The sequence below is a fragment of the Pinus tabuliformis genome, chromosome 8, assembly GCF_031772625.1.
Source record: "Pinus tabuliformis cultivar Carrire ecotype Pingquan chromosome 8, CPIR1, whole genome shotgun sequence".
Classification (NCBI taxonomy): Eukaryota; Viridiplantae; Streptophyta; class Pinopsida; order Pinales; family Pinaceae; genus Pinus; species Pinus tabuliformis.
Window position 1 is genome coordinate 2,077,465,314 of NC_142294.1, and position 23,932 is coordinate 2,077,489,245.

Here is a 23,932-nt window from a genome sequence, read left to right on the forward strand (position 1 = left end):
TCTATGTAGAGGCCATGCAGAGGGTGACGTAGAGCCTCTAGAGCAACATGATCAGTCACTAATTCTCTAGTGACATAGTGAGATAATTTCACAAGTCTTTTGTTTAGTGTTATCTCTGTATCAGATTTCTACTTGAGCATCCTATAATTGTACTCAACTTTTTCTCCTACTTAACAATAAACCCTCATGGTTGCTACATTGGTTTTTCCAAGTTGGGTTTTTTCGGGGACTATTTGTCCAAAAATAATTGTGTCCTATGTGTTGTGTTTTTATTTCTTGCTCATTATTTTGTTTCCAAATATATGTAAATTAATTGAAGGATGCAAATGTATTTTCTTCGATATTTACTGTAGAACACAGTAAATAACTTGCATGATTTAATCAAGTAGGAGAAGTAACATCAGTTTGCTGCAGTATGGATTTCGGCTTAGGAATTGTCACATGGTATCAAAGCTAGTGCAGGTGAGACAAGAAGAGTAGAACTAGAAACCCCAACATTGAGCAAAAGTAGAAATCGAAAAGCTGAAGAAGGAAGCAAGTCGTAACCCTAGATGGTTTGCACAGTTCTAGTCGAAGGGCCGAAAATTCGAGGTATTCTCTTTCCGAGTGAGTTGACAGAGAGAAAGAGTTTCCAGTTCAAATTTTTTCATGGCAGAGGGAGTAGCATTAAGCCTCAGCATGAGGAGCAGTTGGCAGATGTATATTTTTCAGTGGGAAGCCTTGTCATGCTAAAAAGACGTTAGAAGAAAGAAGAGGAGCATAGTGAGTGAATACTTCCTCTGTGATTTCTTGCCGAGAAAATCAACATTTCTCAATTGCTAAGTAGCAGAGGAGCAACAACTTACCAACTCCATCAGGGAGTGCATATGTCAGACTAGGAGCTACGTAGTAGGGAGAAAGAGGGAGTTGTTCTATAGTTTTCAGAGGAGATGGAAATCCGTGGTTTGAGGGATCATGACAGGTTAAACAAGGCTACCAACTATGCCATCTGGAAGGCTAGAATGACCTTCCTGCTAGATGAGCATGCCCTTAAGACATATGTTGATAATGTAGTAGTTGTCCTCATAGATGCAGATCTGTTTAAGAAGTAAAAAGCTGAGATGGCTAAGGCAAAAAGGATGATCCTAGATGGAGTCAAGGATCATGTGGTGTGCCATGTTGAAAGCAAAGGGACCACTAAGGAGATATGGGATGCCTTGGCTACATTGTATCAGGGATCTTCCGAGAGGTAGAAGATGTAATTAGAGTAGATGCTGAGATTTTCTGAGATGCAAAAGGGGGAGAAAGTGGATCCATTCCTAATGAAACTAAAGGAGACCCATGATAAGCTGTTAGCTGGGGAGATTCACCTCAAGACTCAGAGTTAGTGAGACTCGCTCTAAAGTTTGTCTCAGATGATTGGTAGATCTTTGTCTAGAGTATCTTGGCCAGGGAAACATTGCAAAATTTGGACGAGATGTGGGTAACTCTGAAACATGAAGAGCTAATGAGAGACATGCTCAAGGTCAAAATTGATGGGAGCAACAACATCAGTGGGTCGAATCCCAAACTAGAGGAGGAGGATAACACAAACCTTACGTCGAAGGGGAAATAGGGGCAATAGAGATGAGCATATGAGTTATGAATTCATTTATGAGAGGAAATTAAACATAAACATTAAAATCTCATCAAACATAGTATAAACATATGAATTCTACTTGAAGACTACTGAAATGGTCACATGAAAGAATTAGGATGGGAGTAAGGAGACATAACGTTCATACTAATGATAAAACAAAGAAGAAACATTCGCACAAAATCGTACCACAAGAAACCTAAGAGGATAGCTGCAAACTGCCTATAATACTCCTGCAAAATTGATGGTGTACACTAGCTTCAAAGCCTTTGACTCACAATAATCCAACCCTATTTATGACTTAGATTAGGTTACATATAGAAAAAAACCACATTACCCCTCTCAGGGGTTGAATCCATCAACCTAGGAACTGATTACATAATTCTCTCTAACCAAACCTAAAACTAGGGATGTTAGAAACTAATTCCCTGGTTAGACTTAGTTGATTCACTTTAACTTTACAAGCATTAATGAGCATGAATCTACATCAATTTGGCATTTACAAGCTCAATTATAATTAATTACATCCTATGAAAACCCAAGAAGACAAAATATATCATGTAGAGTTGACCTAGATTGATAAAACTCGAAAATTTGACCTCCTGGAAAAAGCGCAGTGAAATTTCTCAGAAGCGCAAAATGAGGGACAAAAGCGCAACGTGCTGCTAATGGGGTCTTTTGGAGGGGGTTTCCTTGATATTTTTCCTAACTTGAAGGTTGATGAAGATAGCTTAGGATGTCTGCTAACCCTTTGAAGCCTTAAACCTGCAAAATCCTTCTCCAAGTCACCTATAAATAAATTTTTCCAAGGCTACTCCAGAAGCAGCGAGGGGTCTGAAAAGGAGGTAGAAACATGAAAATTGGCCTATTTATTGAATTTTTCTCCAAACTTATGATTTGACATGGAAAACCAAGTGTATATATGCAAATTATAGGTTACAATATATCCATATATGCAAGCCACTTGTCATTTGTAGGCCCTTAGAAGAAGTGCAGCGTGAGCTCGTTGTGCTTCTGTGCATCATGAATTGCCAAAACTGCTAAAAACTTCAAAAATCACCAAAATTTTCCAAAATTATTTGAAACTTGTTCTTTTTCTCTCTAAGTGATGGATTAGACAACCAATGATGCATGAACATGAAAATCAAGGTTGTCTCTCTTCTTTAGCTTATTTAGGGTTTTCTTTAGCTTCTTTTTCATATCCCTAACCCTAATTCTGCAAATTTGGTTCCTGATGAAGTAGTGCCTTTCCATGTGTCTTTGAAGGTTTGTGGCTCTATTTTCCTTCCTCGGGAGCTTCTCCAAATGCTCATTTACCTTCTCAAGCCAATATTATTTGTCTTTTTCAAACTCAACTCTAATAGGTTCAAGAGGGTCTTTCTGTACTGTTGAAGGAGATGGCTCCTTGTTAAACAACTTGAAAATAAGTCTCTTCATGTCAGCAACCTCCTTTACATTAGATAAATGACAATTATTGAATAATACAAATGACAAGACTTCCTTTGTATACATACAAGTCTAAAGGGTCACAATATAATTGGGGCCTATATAACAATAATAAATAAGGGTGCAATAATAATGATAGTGGGATTTTATGGGGCAAAAAAATGACAATATGGGGGCTACATGGGATACAAAAATAACAATATGGGGGATACACTAGTGTTATAGGGATCCAGCGTGCCCCTCTCCTTCAAAAAAGTGTTGTCCTCAATGCTTGAGTAGTTTTGGATGCTTCTAAATTAAATATTCATTCTCCCATGTGGAATATTCTGTGGGTAAGTTCTTCCACTTAATGAGGGGTGAATGCATGAAGATGGGTTACACTTTTGGGTCAAGTGTGGCGTTGAAATTTTAAAATTTTCCTCTTTTATCGAAATGAAGCCCTCAAAATTCACATAACCATTGTGAATTTTGATTCAGAGTAAAAAGCCAATATGTGGAGAATTATGTTATTGTCCTAGTAATATTTTTTGCAAAAAAATTTAGTGTTGTATAATCTCTCAATTTTCCATTAAATGTAGTACTTGTCCTTGCAAATTTTCACACATCTTAAGAGGTATGTGTGTGTTCACATAATATAAATAGTCTAAAATGTGTATCTCTCTCTCTCTCTCTCTCTCTCTCTCTCTCTCTCTCTCTCTCTCTCTCTATATATATATATATATATATATATATATATATATATATGAGAGGATGATCTACTAAGAGAGAAATAAGTTTTTCCTATGAAAAATTTATTTTTTTGTTCAAAATTATATATTATTTTACTTTTTTTCGAAGTTCGCACAGTAATATTTCAATTAAATTTTGCATACACATGCTCACGTAACATTTTTTTCAACTATTTAAATAAATTGAAAAACCAAGAGTACACTTTTGAAGAGGACTCGTAAATGAATATAGTGGTATTTTTTGAAAAATTTTCGTTGTGTATATTTTATGTTATTGATTTTTTATTCTCCTTCTTTAAGACTGTCCAAAAAAAATTCGAGCATTATGTTTAAAAAAAATTAGATGAAAAATATCAAACTCATATGCCATTGGATAGAGGATTTCTTCATGAATCCAACATGATCAACTCTGCCACCTAAGGACAAATTTTTCCCTAAGTTTGCTAAGGTACAAAATGGTGTTGCAGAAAAATTTGTAGAAGGGGTGCTAAAATTGTGGTTTTTAGGACCTCAGAAGCTTGATCGAGCACTTAAAATGCTCGATTGAGTGCTTGAATTTTAAATTAAAATAGATCGATCGAGGGTTTCCTAAACCCTTGATTGAGCCATTTACATGGTTAACGAGGGGCTCGATTGAGGCCTTGTAAAAGAAAATTCAAATCCTTATGTGAATCCCATAATTTAGATTTTAGAATCAATAAGATCTAAAATTTAATCTATTAATAATTTAACCAAGTTGATATGATATTGTTTTACTAAAAATGAAAAATTCAAGTAGGTCTAGGTCATGAACAACATTAGATTTTTATTTTTTGTGTTATTGCATATTCTACAACCTAGTATGGTGTTAGTGCTCAAAATATACCTTATCATATACCTTGAATTAGAATGGATAATAAATTTACCTTCCATAATTTTTTTTACCACATTAAAATTCCATATTATATTATAATTTTTGTTATCATGTCATGTAGAAACCTTGTAAAATATAATATTAATATTAAAAAAATATTATTACTATTAATATTAAATTAAGAACTATGATATTAATATTAATATTATTAAATTTATTAATTTTGGATTACTATAATATTAACTTTAATACAATATAAAATTTGTTATATTATAATATATATTAATATATTAGGATGTATATTAGCTCCAAATATATATGGGAGGGAAGAATAAAGACCTATAGTGATAGAGGTGGATACAAATAGGGAGTCACAATAGAGAGATGGAGAAAAATTGAGGGAGAGAGAAAATGAGTGAAGAAAGAGAGAAGGAGAGGAGAGATCGAGGGAGAGAAGGTTAAGAGAGAAGCAGGGGGACACAAAGATGACGAGAGGGTGAGGAGGAGAGTGTGGAGGAGAAAGAGAAGGGGAGAGAGATGAAGTTGGAGGAAATTATAGGGAGGGATGATGAAAGACATAGAGAGAGAGAAAGGTGGAGAGAGAGGGAGGAATGAAAAGGAAGAGATGGAGAGAGTGTGTGTATGTTTGGGGGTGAGATAGAAAGACAAAGAAGGAGATATGGAGAGAAGGGGGAGAGAGAATGAGAGAGGGAGGTCTGATATAGTGACAAAGTTGCCTGAGAGAGAGAGAGAGAGAGAGAGAGAGAGAGAGAGAGAGAGAGAGAGAGAAGGGGGGAGACATAGAGAGGTGGGAGATAAAGGGAGAGAGATGGAGGAAGAAAGATAGGATTTGAGAGGGGGAGAGAGAGAGAGAGAGAGAGAGATGGAGGTGGAAGGAGAGAGAGAGGGAAGTAAGAAGAAATAGATAGAGAGATAAGACTGGAGAGAGAGAAAGAGTGACAAGGGAGATGGAGAGAGAGGGAGAGAGGAGAGTAGGATGAAGAGTGATAGAAGAGGAGATAGAGGGAGAGAAGGGGGAAAGGGAGAGATAGATAGAGAGAGAGGGAGGGAGATATATATAGATATGGAGAAACAATGTGTATGTTTGCGGGGTGATATAGAGAGATAAAGGAGAGACATAAGGAGATATAGAGATATAGATGGAAGAGGAAGAGAAGGAAGAAGAGAGAGGTAGAGAGAGGGAGGGAGGGATATATATATATATATGAAGCGAGAGAGGATGTGTGTTTGGGGGGTGCTATAGAGAGATAAAGAAGGAGATATGGAGGGCGGAGAGAAATGAAATAGAATTGTTTTCACTAGATGCATTTATTTCAATGTAGACACTGATTTCTAATCCTATTTTATTTCTTGCATTAGATGCATTAATTTATGTGTAGATGTTTATTCCTAAGTGTATTTAATTGCTTGCATTAGATGCATTGATTTCATTAACTTAGATGTTAATTTATAAACCTATTTAATTGCTCGCATTAGATGCATTGATTTAAATGTTGATGTTGATTCCAAATCCTATTTCATTGCTATCACTAGATGCATTAATTTTAGTGTAGATGTTGATTTCTTATCCTATTTGATTGCTTCCATTAGATGAATTGATTTTAGTGTAGATGTTTATTTCTAATCCTATTTGATTGTTTGCATTAGATGCATTGATTTCAGTGTAGATGTTGATTTCTCATCCCATTTTATTATTTGCATTAAATGAATTGATTTCAATAAAGTTGTTGAATTATGATTTGATTTAACTAGATGCGTGGCATACATGAATTTCAAGGTAATTAGATTAATATTGTGCATTGATTTTAGTGTAAGCACAAAAGAAAATATTGATGATTTGGATTGATTTCGATGTTATAGTAATTCAACCATAAATAAAACACTTGAATTTTCATCTCAAATAAAATGTTCACTTAATTGAAATGTTTCCTTCTTGAAATTGTAAATTATTTTTAATTAACTACATTCTTATTATTCTCCTTTTCCAAGCTTCATATTGGATTGTAAAAAGTACAATATGTGTGTGTGTGTGTGTTATGACTAAAATCTTGTAGATAACCTAAAACAAAATAAAATTGAATAAAATTCATTTGTAATTTTTACATCTCCACAACTTTTAAATTTGAATAAAACTTATTTCAATCATATTTGAGTTTTTTTTTTTTTTAAATTGAATAAAACTTATTTAAATCATAAGGAATTGATTTAAATACTCGACAACTAATTAAATTTAGGAAAGCTAATAATGTTGTATCATTTTCTTGTTCTAATAAAATTGTGAAATCGGATTTATAAAATGCCATTTATTATTTTATTTTATATGCACTTTGTAATAAAGCTATGCACAATTTTCTAATGTCACATATTTACCTTTAAGATGTTTTTTTTTAATAAAATGTCAAATTTCCGCCCACTAACTATCATACAATTTCCATTGGCAGCGATTGGTTCTTTAGTAATCAATAGTTTTGATTTGATTACATAGCCCCCTTCTTGTTTGAATTTTAACGGGGGGCACAACAAGTTGTTTCACCAAAACAACCTTCGCTAGGTGGCGCGCTACTATATGTTGCACAACCCCCTCATCTTTTCCTACTTACCCCTAACCATCCCCCCAGGCTTAAAACCATTCTTGATTTCTGCCATCAACTATTTCTACCACCAAATAAATGCTTCCACCAAACTATCATTCCACCATAAATGCGATCTCGGCCAATTAATTTTTCGATGATCCTCATTATATCTAGTGACTATTTACCATTTAATGCATACATTCCCATTTCATTCAAACATTCATTTCATTACGCTCTCACTCCCATTCATATTTACTCGCTCCCACCACTATCCCTTACCCTATGATCTTTTCCTCATTTGTCAGTCACCGAGAATTAATGCGCACAATTGTAGGCAACTTTACGAAATAATTCATAAAGTCAAAAACCTATTTTACACATAACTCGATTCCTTTCCACCTATTTACATTCTGAAATGAGTTCAGTGAAAGCAAAAGAACCCCATGCTCATTCTGAAACTGTTCTTGCCTCTGTAACATTGAATTACTCAAATACTCAATCAAAGATGGACAAAGGAAAAATGAGGGTCAAAGAAGGGAAATGTTATGTCATAGAGGTGTAGCATTGAAAAGGAGGAAGGTTGCAAGGCCTAGTTAGGCTTGCAGTTAGGGTTATGAGGCTACAAATTCCTCACAACAAGCCTAGGAGGGTTTCCGCTAGGCTAAGAAGGGAGGCCAAGAGGGTTTCAAAGGAGGTTGAGCCCTTCCAGCCTTACGAATAAACCTTAAAAGGTCTCAAATGACCACAACAAGGGGGTTGAAGGCAAGTTGTGTCCCTCAAAAGGCTAGACAATTTCCCTTAAGGGTGCCATAGGCCTTAAGAAGGATACGAAAAACCTTGACAAGGCCCTAAAGGTTGACGCTAAGGCTAGAAGGGTCCAAGCTAGGCCAAGGAAGGGTGAGGCTTGGCCTGAAAGGGTTGGACAACTAGGGAAATAGAAGACCTTGGGCCTATAGGCCCTAAAAAAAATTCAAACCTTCATCAAAATTTTTGAATTTTCTTGAGATATTCAACTTCAATACAAAATTCTTTAGTTGTTGGCCATGCAAAAAGGTTAGAGGCTATATCTTACACTCAAGGGCCTAAAATGCTAGCTCTAATCCAACATATTTCCTTGCATCTCACATGCACAAATGAATTTAAAATTACCCAAAAACCCAATATATAAAAAATTGAAAATAAATTATCACAAAACAAAGGTTAGAAAATATTTTTATTTACAAAAATAATATTATACAAAATATACAAGTGTACAACGTTGACGAGGATTTAGAAAAGATAGAGTTTTTATGAACCTTGACAATGGCTAGATATATTTTAAAATATAAATGTTAAACCATAACCTTAGCACAGTTATAAAATCACATAAAATATTGAGAATCCAAACATGGTCATCTCGTGCCCACAATTTGTGAAGATGGAGCCCAAGGGCTCGGGAACCTACAAACTCTATATATTTTCAGAAGAAGAAATCATTAGAACATACAATTAATCAGATCACCCAAGATAAGCCAAAAACTTACCAATAGAATGTTCATATCATCTATAATGAAATAATGATTTAATTAATATTTGAAGAACAATATAGGAATGCACATACCCAACACATACCACAAATCAGTGAGACAAATACACCATGAACTCCACCCCAACGTATTTTATTATGATGATCAAAACATTCCGAGTAGGATAGTGGATTTACACGAGCATTTACAAAGTTACATCACACCATAGCTCAAGATCAAGATGCTTCTGATCCAAATTGGATCCATGAAAATTATTAGAGTTCTATGATTGTATTAAATCAAGACAGAATTCAAAAACTTGTAAACGAAGAGCTATTAGGAAGACCTCTGGATAGTAGCAGTTTGTAGCCAGCAAGGAATGACGAGGACCTCGGTCAAAGCGCACTAACCGTGGTGCATGGAGACCGTGGAGGACACAAACTAGCAGTTAGGAAGTCTGGATTAGAAAACGGAGGCCGTTTCTGATGCGCGCGCATCGTTGGGAAAAACTCCTCGAAATGAAAAGGCCCCGAGCGCTTGGTCACAAGGAAATGCTGAAAACCATGGGAAAAGAGCTAAAGAAAAAGGTGGGCCCCACACTCCAAAACCGGTGGTATATCAGAGGCATATTGAGCGGTAAGGGGATTTGGCAGAAAATGAGTGATTCCATACATTACATGATGCGTGTCTGGAAGATGAGAGAGAAAACCACCTCTCATCGTGGGCTAACATCCAAGGAAGTCAACTGCGCGATATGAATGAACACCGTAGGATCTAGGGGCTCCATATCTGACGCCGGATATTGCGCCTGATGGGAAACCAGATTTGACAAGGAAATTAAGTCGCTAAGTATAAAAGTCTGAAGTCCAATTTGATCGTTGAGTTGGTGGATGAATCATTATAGAACATAATCGAAATATCAAATTGTTTGAGGAAGAGTTGGCACAGTTTGTGAGAGGAAAAGTGGCCACATCCCTACGAGACGTTACACAGTGGTGATGACGCAGAGGCAGGGAACTCCAAGTGAATAGCAGAAGGCGATCCGAAGGGGTGGAAGAGAAAGAAAACAGTCATGAGACAGATTGGATTTAAGCCATGAACAGATAGAAAATAGAACAAGGAAGAATCAGAAAAGAGAACAATGGAAAATAATGACGAGAGAGACAGTAAAGCAAGAGGCAGAAAAGAAACAGAGAGCGAGCTGACCTGCAGCGTAAGGCAACATCGAGCAGACAGAAGGCTTGAGAGGTTCAAGTGATCCCTGTGAGGAAATCTGTCGGGAATTGAGCACCATATTGGACTCATCCCATTGAAGACCAGAGAGGTTGAGACTTGGTAAGGAAAGAGTCTGTGCACCCTAGTGGCTTGGGGAATCCATGAACCACCCTACCAAGCATTATTTGTTTTAGGAGACTCAAGTTGAGCTCCTCATTGTAAATCTCTGCTTTAAAAACACAATAAAAGAAGGCCACCACTGAAAGATGGACTAGAGACGTAGCCCTGGGGAATAGGGTGAACTACTTATTAATGTGTTGTTTTCTTGTATTTGCTTACTATGTTTCCCTTACTGTTTTCCATTTTCCAGTGTCTATGTATTTTTCAATCTGATCGATCCGTTGCCTAAAATAACATAGACACACACTAGCACATGAGTCTGTAATACCTTCATTCATTAATTATTTAACTGATATCACTCATGAGTGATTTTCAGATCAAGTGGTATCAGAGCTCAAGGCTGTTAAGGTTAGACAAGCTTGTATTGGGTTTAGCTTTTGAATGATAACTAGATCAAAGCTCAAATTAGGACAAGGAGAGTTGGTCAAAACTAATCCTGAAATTGGGAGAGTCTATCCTCGAAATACAATGCTAGAGGAAGGTTCTATGGGGCCAGACCCTCAATTCCTAGATAGTTTCCTAGCCATAAAGTCCATGGTAGAGGAAATATATAGGGATTTTAGAAAACACAAAGATGGAGTTTCATCAGGCTCCAAACTAGATAAAGGAGAAGATGAGTCTCACTTCCATGACCACTCAAAAGGCAAGGGTAAATAAGAAATCTTTCTCCCACCTCCTAATAGCCCTAAACATAAAAAGAAGGCATCTTTAATTAAACTGGATGTTAAATTTGATTTGTTGGATGTGGAGAATGATTGTTCAGAGGTCTTTGTTTTTGGCTGGATGCATACCCCAAGAATTCTATACACCGCTCCACGCGGGGGGGTGCGGGGGGGCCAATCCCCCTTGGCTGGGCGGTCCGGGGGCCAGCAGTCCCCCGGCGAGGCTCGGGGACAGCGCCCCCATAGCTAAAAGAAGATGTAAAATTTCCTTGTAAAAGTATAGTAATTTCTAGTCAATCTAGGCCGTTCATTAGGCAAATGATTTGACGGTAGAAATTATGTTTAGTTTATGGTTTTTTTCCCTAGAAGGAAACCCCTCTCTTTATATGAGGGCATTGTATTTGAGGTTGTGTAATAGATGTGTATTCTCCGAGTGAGAAACAGAGAGGCGAGACTGTGAGAGAAAATAGAGGATATTACAGCGGATCTGCTGTAGGTTGTGTCTCTTCATTTTGCTGGATAATAGAAAGGAAGGACTGGCTGTTTGAGGTGGATGTAGCCCAAACTGGGTGAACCACGTATATATGTGTATCTCTTGTTTTATGTGTTTTCTGTGATTATATTTCTGCAATATGTTATGTGTTCCATTGCTCTGTAATATATAATTTTCTAACATGATTTACCTATATATGATGGAGAGTTGAATGTAGAAAAGCTGGACAATTGGATTAGACAAATTAGTGTTTATTGTAGAGTGCAGAATATCGATTCAGACAAGAGCAAGATTTAGCTGGCAAGCCTATGCCTTGGAGGCACTACCTTAGTTTGGTACGAAGGCAGGACCCAAGTTGATATGAAAAGACATGGTAAGACTATATTTGTTTGGAGTGAATTTGTTTGTGCAATCAAAAAGCAGTTCTATCCATTGGCCTAAACGCAACAAGCCATGATGAGTTGGCAAACTCTTCGACAGTTGAAAGGGAAAGTGTACAGGGATACACTCAAGAATTTAGAAAGAGAGAATTGATTCTAGGAATCTCATTAGACTCACCTCAGACTCTGTTGAAGTACATTGGTGTTCTACACAGCTACATGAGGCACACTATCCTCATGTTTAATCCCACTAGTATAGATGATGTATCTGTAGAAGCTACTCATCTAGAAGCTAGAGGAAAGAATGGAAGTCCAGAAGTTGGGGGATCATTCCAACCCACTACAAGTAAGAATAAGGAGAAAAGAAAGCAGAAATGGAAAGCAAGGAAGGCTAACACTGCACAGAAAAGCAAGGCTTCATGCACTCACTGTAAAAAGGATGGGCATGACAATGAGCACTATTGGATTTTACATCCGGAGTTGAGACCTAAGAAGTTCGAGGGAAAGAAGAAGAAGACTTCTGCAGCTATTCAGAAAGATTTGGGGTTAGACTTAGGCGATGAAACAACTATTGCAGCCACAGGTATAAGAGGTAAGAATTTTGAAGCATCTACTAGTAATTCTGCACAATCTACTATTGATGAAGAAAATGAGAGAAAAAGACATGAGCTTTTCCATATTCGAGTTATTTCAAAACATCAAAAGATTGATACTTTGTTTGATAGTGGCTCACAAGTAAATTTAATTTCTAAAGGAATTGTAAAGAAATTGGGATTAGTGACTACACCTCACAAGAAACCATACCCCTTAGGATGGTTGAATGATAAAGCACAACTACAAGTGACTAGACAATGCAAACTCAAGTTTTCTTTTGGGTCAACGTTTGTAGATGAGGTTGAGTTAGACATAATTCCTTTGGATATATGTGGAATTGTTTTAGGAAGTCCTTAGTTGTATGAAAGAAAAGCTATTTTCTATAGAGATGAGAACAAGTATCTACTTCTTAAATAGGGAATTGAATACTTTGTAAGAGCTCATAAGCTCAAGAATAATTATACTCTAATAAACTCAGGGCAGATGAAAAGAATGATAAATTCATGCAAACAATTCTTACTGATGGTTGTAAAGGAAAAGAAATCTAATAAAACCAATGTATTTGAGGGATGTAATGCTAAACATCAAGTTGATTTAGAAAAGGTTGTTTGAGAGTATGATATCTTGTTTCAGGAACCTAAAGGTCTGCCACCCAAAAAGGAAATAGTGCATGATATTATTTTGCAGCAATATGCTCCATCGCCTAACATTGGAATGTATAGGTTATCCACTTTAGAGAATGCTGAAATCAAGAAGCAGGTGCAAGAGTTGCTCGAGAAGGGGTTCATCAGACCTGGCACATCAACATGTGGGTCACCAATCGTTTTGGTGAGAAAGAAAGATGGCTCGTGGAGAATGTGCATTGATTACCGAGCACTGAATAAGATAATAATAAAAAATCATTATCCCCTTCCTCGCATAGATGATCTGTTAGATCAATTGAAAGAAGCTGTTTATTTTTCCAAGCTAGACTTGCATAGTGGATACCATTAGGTCAGAGTTGAAGAACAAGATGCATGGAAGACTGCTTTCAAAACAAAGCAGGGATTATGCCTTTTGGCTTAACTAATGCTCCTGCTACTTTCATGAGATTAATGAATGATGTACTCAGACCTTTTCTTGATGATTTTGTTATTATGTATCTGGATGACATTATGATATTTAGCAAAATGTGGAAGAACACTTAAAGCATGTTAAGTAGACACTAGATGTTTTGAAAAGAGAAAAACTTTATGTTAAACTCTCAAAATGTGAATTTGGCAAAACATCTCTGAATTATTTGGGTCATATAGTAGGGAGTGGTGAATTGAAGATAGATCCCTCTAAAGTCGCAATCATTATGAACTGGCCTAAACCCAAATCTAGTACAGAAGTTACAAGCTTCTTAGGAGCAACAAATATTGGAGAAAGTTCATTTCTAACCTTTCCTCAATTGCAGCTCCCTTAAATGCTTTAATAGGATTGACCAAGGTGTTTCAGTGGGGAGCAAAACAACATGAAGCCTTCGACACCTTGAAAGAAAAGATTAGTATAACACCTGTACCAGCACTGCCTGATCTTCAAAGACCATTTGAGATCCAAATGGATGCCAGTGACTATGCCATGGGAGCAGTGTTGACATAGCACGGTAAACCCATATGTTATCATTCTAAGACATTTAATTCTGCAGTAGTTAACTATCCTACATATGATAAAGAATTGTATGCATTAGTACAGAGTGTGAAAAAGTGAAAACATTACTTAATGGGCAAAGAGACTGTGATAAATACTGATTATCAACCACTTCAATATCTACACTCCCAAAATAAGTTGCAGCAATTAAGACACTATAGATGGATGTGTTTTCTACAACATTTTCATTTAGTCATCAGATATAAAAAGGGCATACATAATAAAGTTGCAGATATGTTATCTAGACCCATTATAAATGCATCTACTATACTTAAGCATAAGTCTATGTTACATGAGAGTTACATTGAACAATATGCTTAAGATATAGACTTTAAAGATGTATATGCAACTTTAAGTCAAGGTAAACGAGTAGAAGAATTAGATTATCATGTAAAGGGCCGACTCTTGTATCATTGTGGGAAGTTATGCATTCCACAAACTGAAAGAGTAAAGATAATTCGAGAAGCACACACTTCTCTAATATTAGGTCAATTTGGGGTAAGTAAAACAGTTGCACAGGTGCAAAGATTTTGTTATTGGCCAAAAATGAAAGAGTCAGTTTCTAGATATGTAAGAGGGTGTACTATGTGTGCTAAAAGCAAGCCCAACAATAGAAAACTAGGCTTGTACACTCCATTACCAGTTCCTTCTCACCCTTGGGAAAGTGTTTCCATGGATTTTGTTGGAGGATTGCCTAAATCTAGGGAAGGTCATGATTATCTATATGTTGTTGTGGATAGGTTCAACAGAATGTGTATTTTGATACTTTGTAATAAACAGATTACAACTGAAAAAACTGCAAAACTATTTTTTGAACATGTATGGGTTCATTTTGGATTACCCACTTACATTGTATCTGATTAAGACACCTGATTTATGGGGAAGTTTTGGTCAAGTCTCTGGGAAATGATGGACAACAAACTGAAGAAAAGCATAACTTTTCATCCACAAATTGATGTCCAGACAAAAGTAGTTAACAAGATAGTGGTCCAATTACTCAGGGGATATTGCAACAAGCATCCTAAGCTTTGGGATGAAAATTTATGTTATGTGCATCATGCTTACAAGAGAGAAAAACATTCTTCTACACAAAGATCTCCTTTTGAGACCTGTTTTGGTTTCACATCAAGGTCTCCTTTGGATTTTTTCTTTGGTAAAGACACCACAGTTGAGGGACACAGTGATGTGGACAGGGAAACTAGGTTCATCGAACAGATCTAAGAGATCCACTAGGCAGTACAGGAACAACTGGAAAAGAGCCAAGCTAAATACAAGGCAAGGCATGACAAGCATCAGATGGAGCATAGTTTCCAAGTTGGTGACCAAGTCTAGCTGTATATCAGCAAGGACAGGATGCAAGGTGAAGGTAAGAAGCTAAAGCCTATCAGGCATGGACCCTTCAAGATCCTTGAGAAGATTGGTGAGAATTATTTTCACCTCGATCTACCAGCTTACATGCACATCTACTCAGTTGTAAATATAGATTGCTTGAGATTGTTTGAACCTTCACTAATTGAAGATCTCGAAGAGCATAGTCAATTGCCTTCTATTTATGACCTATTACCTGAATATCTTAATGAATTGCAGGAAAACACAGTTTTGGACAGGAAGGTGAGGATGACGCGTAGGGGAGATGTTGAGTACCTCAGACTTGGCTCAAGGGTTCAGAGCCGAGCAGTGAAAAGTGGATAGAGATTGGACAAGTGAGACAATTGTACCCTCACTTAGTTGATGCTTGAAAACCAAATTTTGGTTGTCCAAAAGCTTTTTTCAGTGGAAAGGTTGTGGTCTGAATTGGATCCATGAAAATTATTCGACTTCTATGACTGTATTAAATTAGGATAGACTTCAAAAACTTGTGAACGAAGAGCTATTAGGACCTCTGGACAGTGGCAGTTTGTAGCCAGCAAGGAAAGATGAGGACCTCGGTCAAATTGCGTTAAGCAAGGCCCATGGAGACCGCGCAGGATGCAAACTAGTAGTTAGGAAGTCTGGATAAGAAAACAAAGGCCATAGCGCTAATGATGCATCGCTGGGAAAAACCCCTCGAAATGGAAAGGCCCCAAGCACTTGGTCATAAGGAAAAGCTAAAAACCATGGGAAAAGTGTTATATCAAAAGGCAAGCCCCACGCTACAAAACTGATATAATATCAGAGGCATATTGAGTGGTAAGCGGATTTGGTAGAAAACGAGCGATTCCATACATAGCATGACGTGTGTCCAGCGGATGAGAGAGAAAACCGCCTCTCATCGTGGGCTAACATATGAGCAAGTCAACCACACCATATGAGCAAAAACCGTAGGATCTAGGGGCTCCATATCTGACGGCGGAGATTGCGCCCAATGGGAAACTGGATTTGACGGGCGAATTAAATTACAGTGTATAAAAGTGTGAAGTCCAATTTGACTACTGAGTTGGTAGATGAATCATTACACAGTGTAACTGAAATACCGAACCATTTGAGGAAGAGCTGGAGCAGTTCGTGAGAGGACAAGTGGCCACTTCCCTGCGAGACGTTACATAGTGGCAATGACACAGAGGCATGGAACTCCAAGCGAATAGCTGCAGGCGATCTGAAGGGGCAGAAGAGGAAGCGAACAATTATGAGACAGATTGGCTTTAAGCCATGAAAATATAGAAAACAGAACAAGGACGAATCACAAAAGAGAACAATGGAAAAAAAGGACGAGAGAGATAATAAAGCAAGAGGCAGAAAAGAAATAGAGAGTCGAGCTGACCTACAGCATAAGGCAACATCGAGAAGACAAAAGGCTTGAGAGGTTCAAGCGATCCCTGTGAGGACATCCGTCGAGAATTGAGCACCATATTGGACTCATCCCATTAAATACCATAGAGGTCGAGACTTGGTAAGGAAAGAGTTTGCGCACCCTAGTGGCTTGGGGAATCCAAGAACCACCCTACCAAGCATTATATGTTTCAGGAGACTCAAGTTGATCTCCCCATTGTAAATCTCTGCTTTAAAGACACAATAAAAGAAGGCCACCAGTGAAAGCTGGACTGGAGACGTAACCCTAGAGAATCGGGTGAACTCCTTATTAATGTGCCATGTTCTTGTATTTGCTTATTGTGTTTCCCTTACTATTTTCCATTTTCCAGTGTGTGTGTATTTTGCAATCTGATCGATCCGTTGCCTAAAATAACATAGGCACACACCAACACATGAGTCTGTAATACCTTCATTCAATAATTATTTAACTGAGATCACTCACGAGTGATTTTCAGATCATCTCCATGCATGCAAAATGCCCTCTATTTATAGTGAAATTCCTCCAAGTGGAAAATAACAGCTAGTTTGTTTGATCCCCATCAAAATAATATTGACCTTAGATAGATCTTTGATAATTTTTGAATCTCTATTAGAGAAAATAACTATTTTTTTGGAATTTTTGAATTTCTCATCAAAACCATTTTTTATTAGCTCAAAAATAATCATTTTGAGCTAATTTCCTAAAACAATTGACTTTGACTTAACGATCAAGGTCAAAGGATCCAACTTTTCTTGAAATTTCCAATTTTCCCTTGGTGGGCGACCTCCAAAAATTAACTTCCTTTTGACCTATGATTTTTTTGGTCATTTCTCTAATTTTAATTTTTGACTCAAATTAAATTGATTTTCTAGCTTAGAATTTTATCTTATTTTGCTAGAAAATTAATTAATTAACATGTGAGGGGATTTAATTATTTTTCCATCCTCAAATATTTTAGCCATGTTATCTAACTATGAGAGGCCATGCATTAAAATATTTTGACATAAGATAATTACAATTCAACCCTCAAATGGGGAATACTAGTTCATTATAGACCCTCATAATTAGGCAAAAACCCTTCCGATTAGCAATGTTTAGAAACAAAGGTAATCAACAAGATTAAAAAACCTCCTACGATGAAATTTCTCGCCAAAATAATAAGCTTACCTAGCCCTTACATTATTATTGTTATGTCGGCTCTAATTATGTTATGACCCCTTAGACTCCTATATATAGAAAGGAGGCCTTTTCATTTGTATCATCAAAGAATTGTTCATTTATGTAATGTAAAGGAGGTTGCCCCCTCGAAGAGTCTGAATTTTAAGGCGTTGATCTATCTTTTCTATATTTTTCTTGAGCTGGTTTCATAACATTTGGTATCAGAGCTTTGGATTCTAGGGTTTCGCTGCTCCAAACAGGTCATCATGGAATTTTTGCTATAACCTTTTTTCTGCAATGTTTCAGAAGCTAAAAAACAAAGCCATTTGAGAAGACATCGCATTGAATCTTGGGTCCAAATTTCAGAGCTTTTCGCGCTATATTTGCGGAGATATGATTTGAGGAAGTTGATCTTTTTGCAGACTCCTCAATTACATTCCAAACAGGTGACCTGGGAAAACTCGTCATAACTTTCTCTCTGAGCATCGAATTGAAATTTCGCAAGAAGGTACAAAAAGAGGACGGACTGCAGTTTCTTGTATATATTTTTCAGAGCCAAAGGTTGAAACAGGGACACGTGGCATGTCGTACAAGTTCGCTCTACTGAACTAGTCTATAATCAGGTCACTGTGGGAGATTTGGCATAACTCGTCCTTGGAGAATCCAATTTGGATCAAACTGGTGGCATTGGAAAGAGGACGCAGAGGGCTACTACAAATCGCAATTTCAAAACTTAAAGATCCAAAAGTACAGAGTTACAGTGATTTCAAGATAGAGCTCCTAAAATCAAGAAAAAGCAAGATGAGGAAGTTTGATGGCAAGGATCCGGTAAATTGGATACTTCAAATGGAGCAATATTTTGATCTACATGGTGTACCACTGTTACAAAAGGTATGTATTGCATCTTCATATTTAGAATCGGATCAATTTTTATGGTATGAAGGGCTTTGTTCTCGTAAACAACTTGTTACGTGTGTTAGCCTCCTGTTGCAACAGGTGTTCATTTTCATGATTGACATTTTTACAGGCCAAATATGTCATACTTTGTAAGCTGCAGTGTTCCATATTTCCACAAGATGCCATGAAGTGTGCTAGTCCAAATGCCACTGCTGTATTCCAATTTTGATGAGTCATTCCATTTTGAAGAGTTCATTCAGTTAAGGGAAGGCTAAACAATTTAATCTTGGCCTGCTTAGGTTTCAATTTCCTATTTTAGAATATAGAGAATGTATCTATCCAAACAGCTTAATCTCGGCAGATTTGTAGATAGGTAGAGAATCAAAGGGACCTAACTGATTAATCTGGACCCTTGGCAGAAATAAGTGTAGATCTAGATAGGAAACATTCAAAATAAAAATTGTAAATCTGGGTCTGCAAATCTAAGTGCACCAAAATCAAAAGAAGAAAAAATGTTAGGTAAGTAGGCCGGGTAGGTAGCTGTGAGGTTGCAGAATGATGATTTATGATCAATTTTCTGTTACAAAGTGTTTTTGTCTTTTCATATTACAGTTATCAGGCAGGTTTTTATCTGGAGGAGCTCGAGCTAGACATAACTAACTTCCCCTTCTTCTCATTTCCCAAGTCACTTACTAACTTCCCCAAAGAGGTCAAGATCTGCTTGATTCCTCTTAGTTCCATCATTCTCCATATCAGCTGCCTTGGTGAAGGTCTGCTTCGCTCAAGGATTTCATTTCTTTACAAGTTCTTTTCCCCAAAATTAGCCTAAGGACCCTTAAGTTAGCGCTTTCTGGTCATCTCCATACTAACTGTTGAATGTATTATCTAAATCCCTAATCTGTATCCCCTTCCCCTGCTAAAACTATGTATATAAATCCCAAAAATATTAAATATCCCCTCCCTGGCACTATAGCCATATTTCTTCTAAGTCAGGGAAAAAATGGTCCATCAGGGGCTACGTTTAGCCCATCCGTGTCATAGCAGGAGTTAGATGACACCTGGTCATGCTAACAACCTCTCCCCTAGCCCTAAAACCCTTAAAAACCCACTTTTGGCTCCCTTACCCTAAGTTTTGTTCATAAAAACATTTATCCGCGCTCATTAAACCCATACAACCCTCAAACTCTATCGTTCCCTAAGTTTTAAGCCATCGCCGCGCATTATTAAAATCGAAATATTCCGTGTATATTCCCGCCCCTTATCCCTCCGCCGCCTCACCTTCGCCGCGAGCCGTCAGATCGCCCGCCCCACAGATCTACGGTGGGCGGGCCTTCCCATCTCCAAGCCGCCCGAAGGTTAGTGTCCGAGAGATGGGCAGTATTCCCGCCGTACTCCCTCCACGCATCGCCTTCTGGGCTGTGGCAGAGCCCCCTCCCCCCAAACCACCTCTATCCAAAGGTGGTACGCCCCAGAATCGGAAACCACCTCCTGCCCAATGACATCACCCGCTTGCGTCACCCCCCTGCCGAGTCACCATGACACGTCATCCGCCTGCGTGGCCTCCTGCCACTATACCGCCAAGTCGCCCTGCCACCGTGTCCCCTGCTGTACTTCCACGTCATCTCCGTACGTGATGATGTCATCATGCCGATGTCATCCTGCCACGTCATCCGCTGTACAAGTTCCCGCCATGCTGATGTCATCAGCAATTTTGGCGTGAAGGGCGAAAATCACACTATGGAGGCCCAAAATCAGTTTCTGAGGTAGTTTTTGATGCACGATTTGCGCCTAGTGCATCACTGGATAAAATAGGCCTAAATGGCGAATATTTTCATCACGCAGCCCCCAGCAAGCTTGAAAGGCGCCGAATGACCCGTTTTTCTTCGTGAAGCACTCAGAAAGGAGCAGAAGACAGTTTTAGAGGAAACAGAGGCCAAACAGTGGTCATTAATTTTGATTAGACCCATAGCAAAGGAGAGAAGTGATCCAATTCATTTGTCAGAGAGTATCAGAGGAAAGAGAAGCAGCAAAGTGTACCAGTTAAATTGTTTAAAAGAAACCTTCAGTTCCCAAAGTAGGTTAACATTTAATGGCTGCCAACAAAGTCAAATCAGGTGGTGAAAGCCCATCCCACCTCTCAAATCACAGTTGAAGCATTTAAGGACACCAAACTACAATGGAGCAGAGACCCATCCACAGTTATTGCAGAGACAACTACACCAAGCCACCGAGGACAACACATTTACTCAGTCCCCATACGGCGGCCCTCAACGCAGCTCAAGATATTTTATGCATTTATTTCTGGATGGGATTAGGTTAAAGTAATCATCTTTCCTCCAGACCTGTTTAGGTAAAACTGTAAATAAGAAATTTTGAAGAGTTTTCCCTATATATACCACCCTCTGCACTGTTTTAAGGGTTGGTCGATTGATAATTCTCACTAGAGACTCGCACTGTATACCTGAGAATTTTTCTATAATCAAAGACTGCTGAAGAGTTTGGAGTATGACTGTCTGATGTGTTGATTTCTGAAGACTGAATGTGGAATTCCTGTGCTGCAGCCTGGAACAATAAGTGCATCTTACCTCTGTTTTATTGTTAACCACTATCTAAATAGCAGGAAGAAAGATTAGCTTAGAATTTGTTTACAGCACTCTATGCTTAATTTCTATTGTTTCTATATGTTTTCATCTGAATGAATTGGTAATGAATATGAATTCCTTCTCGCTCATATTTACCCTAATTCCCCTATGTTGGCCAATTATCTAGGGATTCTTTATTGCCCCTAGGTAAAGCTCTGTTACTTCCCTCTGTTAAGCTGAAAGAGAGATTCTTGATTGCCTCTCATTCCTTAGCATCCATTCCATCTGTTAGCACTTGAGATTTCACCCTAGGCTGAGGAAGGTAAACCTTCAAGGCAACATCAAACCATTACACCTCGTAGCTAGCCCTACGAGGAAGGAGAAGGCTCTCTCCGGTCAGACTCAAGGTTTTTTCTCAATGGGGTGAGCTGACCAATTAGGATCAAAGATATTAGGCTAGTAAACTGATGAGGAGGATTGATTTAAAGTTTTTGGGGTTTTTAATGACGGGGTTTTTCTGGGCTGCATGGGCAAAATCACAGCTTCAAACAGAGAAATATAATGAACAACACAGGTTGACGACTGAGGCAAGGTAGGCAAGGAATTTAGCATCAAATCTAGATTTTTAAATGGGATGGCAAGACTGGTGAGGAGCTAAGGAGGGCAAATAATACTTTGAATCCTCCTTAAACAGAAGAAAACATTGAACGTGAGCAAATTTATAGGAGGAGCATACAATACTATGAATTCCTACCTAAACACTTCATTTGCTCAACTAGAAACGATCATGAAGTGAAATGAAACATAACAGATCACATATGCAACAAAGGGAAAACTAATGTTAAATTAACATACCACATGAATCTCAGAAATCAGAGCTGTGGTTTTCTCATTAAAAATCTCTGTTACAAAACTGCACAATGAAGCTCAGTTTCCTCCAGCTCTCAGCACTCAGAAAAATCTCCCTCTAACTCTGTCTCCCTCCCAAATGAATTTTTTTTTAATACAATAAATACAATACTGCTAAGGAGAAAACAAATCGATCCCAAAAACCTCTGCGCTGTTTCAACTACAATTACAAAAATTAGAAAGGAGCGTTCATCTATTCTAAAATAAAACAGCGTATTCCTAAAAATCCTCTGATGGCTGACATATGGAGCGCAGATCCTGTTGAAGCATTGACTGAAGATAAAAAATAGGTGAATTGACCCTGTTTTTCTGCTGTGACAGATGTCTCCGTGGTTTTTGGTCCCTTTGTCACCAAAAACGCTATGATATAGTTGAACTCGGGGGCAAAAATTCATGCTTAATTAATCTCTTTGAAACCAAATAAATCAAGAATTTCTCTTGTCTCCTTCGAAGCACTTCCACGTCTTAGGAGCTTATAGACTTTGGGTGTGGTTAGATCTATAATTTTTGAGCCTGCACGTCCAACTGGAAGTTGACCTCCATCAAAAATATAAGCACAATGTTGCCTCAGCTGCACAAATTCTTGAATACAAACTGTGCTTGGTCGTCCACTTCGATTAGCGCTTGTGAGTGCAAGAGCGCTGCCAAAATTACGAGCTACTATCTGGATAAAGTCACATTCTGGTATTCTGATTCCAATAGTATTCACTCCTGGGTTGAGGGACTTCTCAAGAATACTTTCTTTACCACGGTCTAGCACTAAAGTGACAGGTCCAGGAAGAAAACTACTAAGTAGACCATCCGGTAAATGAGAGGTCACTGCAAAGCAATTAACATCCGACACATCAGCAACACAGATTGCAAGTGGGCTTGTCATACTGCGTCCTTTGATTTCATATATCCTTTGGACTGCTACTGGAGAACTCTCTGTGGTAGATGTTTCCTACGCCATTCCTCCCAGAGGTAACTTTGGATGAGCTTGATAAGATTTCCATGAGTGCCATTAAGAGAATTCATGTGCAGTATGCACGGTGTTTTTGATTGATTGCCATCTGCCAAGATAGCTGCTCCAATTTCTTCCGACAACCTTTCCAAGGAGTGCTCGAGGGAATGATATAAATGCCCAGATTACAAGGACAACCACCATAGTGCCCAAAGGAATGGCAGCCAGAGAACCATAGAATACGGCAATGATGTTCAGTATAAATCCAATGCCAAAGCACATAAATGGGAAGAGAGATGCCGTAAGAACCATTGGCTTTGTCCAGCGCTTGCCATCGTTTACAATTGAGCGAACTCGAGTAGCATATGAAAGAAAATTATGGGTCTCATCCATAATGGATTCCGCTGGGGATATATTTGCAAACATCAATGTTTTGGCATCGCCATCAAGTGAATCACTCATAAGCATCGTGAGCTTGTGATTTCTGTATGCTGCCCTTCAGAAGCCAGTGCACTAATAACATTCCCCAGGGCTGAAAGAGACCGATTTGATATTTTGAGCCACTTTCATTTGATTGCCTGTTGATCCTGTTATTTTATGTTAACTTAATGAAGACATCAACTTGCAATACTTTACAAGGCCCACGGAACCTGAAAAGATCGGTAAGGCATTGATTAAGGATTGATAATTCAATTACATCAGTGCTGTTGTGAACTAAGCATGACTCGGCATGATAA

The 23,932-nt window shown here is 38.1% G+C and overlaps 1 protein-coding gene across 1 annotated transcript in view; it reads right to left on the reverse strand.

Annotated features, from left to right (window-relative positions):
- LOC149244817 (uncharacterized) overlaps positions 1 to 23,663 on the reverse strand; it is a 31,440-nt gene extending 7,777 nt beyond the window's left edge. Inside the window, exons 1-3 of the mRNA XM_089371647.1 lie at positions 23,340 to 23,663; positions 22,679 to 23,195; positions 18,252 to 18,310 (exon numbers count right to left, since the gene is read on the reverse strand). Coding sequence (XP_089227773.1) covers positions 18,252 to 18,310; positions 22,679 to 23,195; positions 23,340 to 23,663 — 900 coding nt within the window. The remainder of the gene's footprint in view (positions 1 to 18,251; positions 18,311 to 22,678; positions 23,196 to 23,339) is intronic.
- Between the last annotated feature and the right edge of the window lie 269 nt (positions 23,664 to 23,932).